This window comes from Octopus bimaculoides, chromosome 26 (genome assembly GCF_001194135.2).
Source record: "Octopus bimaculoides isolate UCB-OBI-ISO-001 chromosome 26, ASM119413v2, whole genome shotgun sequence".
Taxonomy (NCBI): domain Eukaryota; kingdom Metazoa; phylum Mollusca; class Cephalopoda; order Octopoda; family Octopodidae; genus Octopus; species Octopus bimaculoides.
Window position 1 is genome coordinate 4,020,213 of NC_069006.1, and position 7,220 is coordinate 4,027,432.

Here is a 7,220-nt window from a genome sequence, read left to right on the forward strand (position 1 = left end):
GCGGCGAATGTGACTCCTTGAACGTGGTCGACGTAGATGGATGCGTTTCGTGCATTCGGAAGAACCGTGACATGGTAGTCGGAGTTAAAGTCCGCTTGAGCTCCACTGTGGCCGACGATGGACGGAACGAAGAAGAAATATATCGGTAAAGAGTCTTTGTCATTTTAATGTTTTACTGTTTAATTTATTGTTTTTCTCTCCAGTTTCGGCTTTGTTTTCTGTAGTCTGAGCCCTACCGAATGCATTATTGCTCACAAAAAAAAAAAAAAAAAATTGCTGGCGTTTCTTTTGTAGTCATATCAGTCACTCCACTGAAAGAATTTCTGTTACACCTCCTTTGACGGTGTTATTTACAACTACCGTATTTGAAGGGATAAAAGATGGCACTTGTATTAATAGACGTGCTACGATTTATACATGACATGCTTCTTTTAGTTCTACTCTCAAAGCTTTGGTCATCCCGGGGTTATAGTAGAAGACACTTGCTCAAGGTGCCATGTAGTGAAACTGAACCCCAAAAGCATGTGGATGGGAAAGCAAGTCTAAAATGATTATTTTTTCCCATGCGGGGAGTCGAACCCCGGCCGCTGCGATGAGAACGTAGAATCTTAACCACTATTAACGAAAATAAATATTTATGTACACAGCTGCATGCATTTAAATTTAGCTCCCCTTTTTTAAAACACTACCCACTCGGATTACAATAGAAGCAGAAGAGCGGAAAAATGAGAGGAATTTTGGATGATTGGTGCCGTAGTATGAAAGTTAAAGAGATTTATAGTGTAATAGGAGTAGTTGTAGTGACAGCGCGATATGATCCGGATTTATAGGAATCCACGAAAACTAGGCTAATGGATGAAAAAAGATAAAAACAAGAAATAAAGGCAAGATGAATGGACGAGGGAACAAATCCGTGGTGTTAGTGGTTTGGAGAATAGGGAAACAGTGAAGAGTAGAAGAAAGATATAGATAATAAGGGAAAAGTAAAAGAATATAAAAGGAGGGGATGGAATGACAGAAAAGAATGAAATAGTTGATGGAGACAGGAAAGGAAGGAAGAAATGTATAAATAAATGAGGAGAAATAGGGAGTAAGTTTTATTTAGCACTTACTGGAAAAGAAGGAAGCTATTTCGATGAAGTGAGATAAGCAGACACAATAAGATAATCTGGAGTAGGAGAAGGAAATATAAGAATATACTACTTAACAACGGTGGCTACTTTTGACTGAAAACGTATATTTTCATACAAGATAATGGACGCGGGCAGATTGACTGGGCAGACGACAACAGAAGGGAAAAGTAGTTTACTGATTTTTTTAAAAATATCATTTTTAATTTTTAAAATCATATAAACCCCCTCCTGTTTTGTGATTGGCAAATGGTTTGGCTCAGTGAGTTGGATTCTTATCTTCAGCAGTTTTATCCAAATAAATCTAGCTTTAAAAAAAGAGAGAAAAAGACAGAAGCAAAGCTGTACAGATGTTTCATATGCACCGAAACGAACGTATATATGAAGAAGAATTAATTTTGTTGTTTATTATTTGTATCTATTCAAACTGAGAAATTTTCATTTCATTTCGCAGCTTGATGTCATGTTCGGTTGCCAATATGTGGAAAAACAACGTTTGTTATGGCAAAGCAAAACGTAAGGATGCGTGTAAATGTGTGTGATGTGTGATATGAATGTGTCTAATGTAGGTGCGTAAGGAATTGTATGTAGATGGAGTGTGTATGTGTGAGTGCGCCTGTGCAATGTCCGTTGTGCGTGTAATATGAGAGCATTGTTGTCATGTGTGTATATAATGTTTCTCATACGTTACACTCTATATAGTACACAAACATTTTACACGTATGTCGTGAGTTTGTAAGTTCGTGTCTGTCACTAAGCCTTGTACTGCGGTCTTTCATTGAAACTGAAGGGTCATACCAAACTAATGATGGTTATGTGCGTTGGGAAACAGTAAAGATGTTCAGATTTTTACTAAATTATTTTACAGAGAAGAAAAGAATTCCTCTCTCCCTTGCTTCCTTCTTTCCTCCCCCTTCCTTCTTTCCTCCCCCCTTCCTTCTTTCCTCCCCCCTTCCTTACTGCCTGCCTACCTGCTTGTCCGCCTGTCTTCCTCTATTCTTTCCAAAAACATTTACCAATCACAAAACAGGAGAGGGGGTATATATAATTTTAAACGCTGCTGGACATCTACCACTGAGGAACCCATAGCAGGGTGAAATCACGTGACCTGGCAGTTCTGGCAGTCGACGTAGACGGTTCTCGTCTTTAACGATATAATTTCGAGGGCTTTTATGCACCACAAGTCCCGATGAGAGATTCTCCATGTTAAGTTGGAGGTCAAGATTACCTTACGATGTGAACAATTCATCTTTTCTTTCCAACGAATCCGTTTATGTCCGAAACAACGTAAATTTCCTTTTCCTCACAGCAAAATAGTTTATTCCACCCGACATGTAAACTTAAATGTGACCAAAACAACGACGCCTCCCTCCCCCTCTCTCTGTCTCTCTCTCACTTGACGTAGTGATATAACTTGGCTGTAAATATATACCTTGGGGTACGAACGACTCATTGTTCTAAGTGGCTGCAGTACTATGAGATTCCCAAATATCATAGTTAGTTTGTAATGGCCAGCTCAACTCCTGAACGACTGCAGATACTTATTTCCAGGGCAGTCTCTAAAAAAAGAATCGCTTCTGTGGAAATATGCTGTCTTTGTTTTAATCAGTTTTGAAACTAATGAAAAATTTTACTAAAATAACGTCCTTATTAAGATGGCGCTTCGGAATATAAATTGACATGAAGTTTTTGGTGGAAAGTTCTAATTTGGATCACTTTAATGCTTTTGTTACTATATTTCTGTTGAAATATACTGTCTTTACTCTTTTACTTGTTTCAGTCATTTGACTGCAGCCAGGCTGGAGCACCGCCTTTAGTCGAGCAAATCGACCCTAGGACTTATTCTTTGTAAGCCTAGTACTTATTCTATCGGTCTCTTTTGCCGAACCGCTAAGTTACAGGGACGTAAACACACCAGCATCGGTTGTCAAGCGATGGTGGGGGGACAAACACAGACACACAAACACACATACATATATATGTATATATGTATATATATATATATACATATATACGACAGGCTTCTTTCAGTTTCCGTCTACCAAATCCACTCACATGGCTTTGGTCGGCCCGAGGCTATAGTAGAAGACACTTGCCCGAGGTACCACGCAGTGGGACTGAACCCGGAACCATGTGGTTGGTAAGCAAGCTACTTACCACACAGCCACACCTGCGCCTATTTGAATTTATTTTGAAAACAATGAAGAATTTGGTAGAAAAATTTGTCGATATCAAGATGATGTTTCGGATCCTAATTTAATATGAAAATTTGATGAAAGGTTTTTTAGATCACTTTAAAACTTTTGTTACCATATTTCTTCTGCTGAAATACACTGTCTCTGTTTCAATTTGAAAATAATGAAGAATTTAGTAAAATATCATAAATTGACATGAAATTTTGATGGAAGGTTTTGCTTTAGAACATTTTAAATCCTTTTATCGTATTTCTATTGAAATAGAGAGCTTTTGTTTCATTTTGATCTGAAACAAATAACGAATTTAGTCAAATTACTTTGCTGTCATTAAGCTGGTGTTTTGAAACAGAATTTAACATAGAATTTTGCTGCTCTCTCTCTATATACATTGTAAAGCGTGACTGGAGAAATAACTCTACAAACCAACTAACCAACCAAATACCCAACATTTATATCGACTATTATTATATAGAGATAGCGTATTTGCTTTTACTCCACACGAGAGTTGTAAATGTCCTACGAGTTTTTGAAGTCGCCATGATGGTTCGGAATAAATAAATTAGGTTGAAATGTATAAACCCTCAGGGAGTAAGTAATATTATATAAATTTATGTTTTTTTTTTGTATCGTGAATGTTTTTTCCTGCCGATTGGTGTTGGTATTTGCATAGCAGTGGTGTCGTTGTCATCGTAAATGCCACCACCACCACCACCACCACCACTATCTCTACTACTACTACTATCAAAACCATCACCTCTATTATTACCATTGCTGTTACTACCACCACCACCACCACCACCATCATCACAACTACTACTACTACTACTACTACTACTACTACTACTACTGCTGCTGCTGCTGCTGCTGTTGCCGTGGCCGTCACCTCCACCATCACCATCATCCGACATTATTTACGAGGAGGGGTCGAAAGTTTCATGGTGTAGCAGGGCTTCTTCACTAATGCTCGTTTCCCCCCCCCCCATTGTTCCATCATCCTAACCCACCATGTAAACATGTTTTTCTCTCTCTCTCCACCTGACAAACAGACAGACTGCGCTGTCCCCGCTGCCACCACCACAAACTTCAACCAATTCTCTCTGCCAGCGCGAAACACGTCAATCACTTCCTCAATCGGCTGTCATGGTAACATATCCACTGAACAACTTCATTATTTGGTTCATTCTTGTACTTTCCATAGTCTTTGTTTATATATATACATAGATATACATACGTTCATACATACACACATACACATATATATGCATATCTATATGTATTATGTATGCATACACACACACGCGCACACATATATGAGTGTATGTATGTACATGTATATGAATATGTATATAGGTATAAGTACATATATATGTATGTATATATATATATATATATATATATATATATATATATATATATATATATATATATATATATATATATATATATATATATATATATACGTATGTTATGTATGCATAGACATACGTATATATGTGTGTAGTATATATATATATATGTGTATATTATATAAGCATAACTACACATATATGCATATATATATTTACATACATTTATAACATAATATACATAATACACACGCATATATATTGCACTTGTTGATTTTTAGTTATAGAAAAGAGATTTCCGCTAATTTCCTCGTATCTATCTATCTGCCTATCTCTGTCTCTCTCTATCTATCTATCTATCTGCTTATCTATCTATCTATCTATCTATCTATCTGTCTGTCTGTCTGTCTGTCTTTCTGTGTCTGCAAGCCTGCCTGCCTGCCTATCTATCTATCTATCTATCTGCTTATCTATCTATCTATCTATCTATCTATCTATCTATCTATCTATCTATTTATCGATCGATTGATCGCTTTCTCCATCGTTCTTCCTCGTTTCTGTCCAAGCAGTCGCTCTCCATCAGCCCCCCCCCCCTCTTACGTTTTTCATTTCCTCACCCTACTTCTCTCTTACTCTCGCATTCTCTTGTCTAACTCTATATATCTCTCTTGGTTCACCATTGTTGTCCTTTTGTTATTAAAATGAAATGCGTTTCTTTCAATTCGAAACAAAAAGTACTCCCGAAATAGAGAAATGTTTGCTGAGTGGAAAGCATTATTGTCTTTCTTCAATGCGTTGAATTCTTTCCTCCCTCCCTCCCTCTCTTTCCCCTCTCCTTCACTAATAGCCGCCCATCCACTTTAATCTTCTAAAATGTCCCACAATGCTTCGCGATGTAAAGCTGGCAACAATGGCCGACTGACAACCATTGCTTACTGTATAGACGCACACACACACACACACACACACACGCACGTACACACACCCGTACTTATACACACAAACACAAACACACTGCAATTATATAGAGGCGCGCAGGCACACACAAACACACACACTCACTCACTAGCAATTAGACACGCACACGCATACACACACACATAAATATGGCTTCTTTGTTGTTAGAAGATGATTGGCTTAATATTACAATGGTGGCGGCGGCGCAACGATGCCGTGTCAGCAGTGACGGCGACGATGCGGATGCTAGTTCGTGGCACAGTAACGTTTAGTTGTCTGGTGATGGTGCAGTGTTGAACGTTTCTGCTGTTGCTGTTGATATTGACGGAGGAAAGGGAGGAGTAGCTATCTATGCCACTAGTAGTTGTAGTAGTAGTGGTAGATGGTAATGGTGGTGGTGGTAGGAGTAGTAGAAATAAGAGAGTTCCATTTACGGCAAGAGACCCATTGATCCCGAATCAGAAAAGAAACAATGGACGTTACTGTTGCGCCGTCTTCCTCCAGCTACAACTCTTCTTTCTTCGCAACTTCATCCCCACCACCACCACCACCACCATCATCATCAACAACACGCTTTCTTCTCCTCTTCCCCTCTTACCTCTCCCGAACATCTACTTCCGCTACCTATCCCCACCCATAGTCTTTTCAGTCGCCGTTGGAAACAGACTCAAGAAAATAAATTGGTTCTATGAAATCACCGAACACATAACACACACACACACACACACACATGCATAAACGCACATACACGCGCACACATACAGGCACATTTACACACACATAGGCATAGAACACACACACTTGCATACACACACATGCACACATACATAGATAAACGCGTGCACACACACACATACGATAACGCACGTACATCGATCTGTTTGAAAAACGTTCGGCAAACCTCACTCTTATATACGTATACGTGATTATTAAAACACGCACACACACACACACACTAGCACACTAACACATGCACATGTGTACTCTTGAATTTTTATAAACAATAGGTAAAACGTACTTTATACTGAGATACTCGTTATAATGCTCAGATGAGTCTTTCTTGTCTCTTTTAATACTTCGAGTTGGCTGATCGTAAAGTCAGGTAAGGGACAACAATGGACAAATGTTTCATTTGAATGTTACTTCGTCAAAACAGCACAGCCAATCTACTAATTCTGCTGGCTCGGTTAGACTGTACCATACTGACGAGGTAAATATATACCGAAACATACGTTCACAATCGTTCCTTGTCTGTGAACAAAGCACTATTATGGTTGCAGGCTGTGTATTTAAGAAGGTTTCGAGTTCTGTCCCACTGCACGACACCACGAGCAAGTGTCTTCTACTGTAGCCTCAGAGCAACCAATGCCTTGTCAGTGAATTTGGTACATGGAAACTGTGCGGAAATCTGCGATATATATGTATGTATGTATATATATATATATATATATATATATATGTTTTTCAAAATATATTTCCAAAAAGACTTTTCATATAAATTTGCCAAAATTTAATTTTTCCAAAATTTGTTATCCATATTTACAGTTGAAAAGATCTCAAGGATCGAAACCGGTGCTGTAATGTTTTTTATA

General features: G+C 38.3%; 1 protein-coding gene across 1 annotated transcript in view; it reads left to right on the plus strand.

The window, feature by feature from the left end:
• Positions 1 to 7,220, plus strand: part of LOC106883971 (deacetylase EF_0837) — a 240,170-nt gene that overhangs the window by 188,261 nt on the left and 44,689 nt on the right. Inside the window, exon 4 of the mRNA XM_052977063.1 lies at positions 1 to 145. Coding sequence (XP_052833023.1) covers positions 1 to 145 — 145 coding nt within the window. The remainder of the gene's footprint in view (positions 146 to 7,220) is intronic.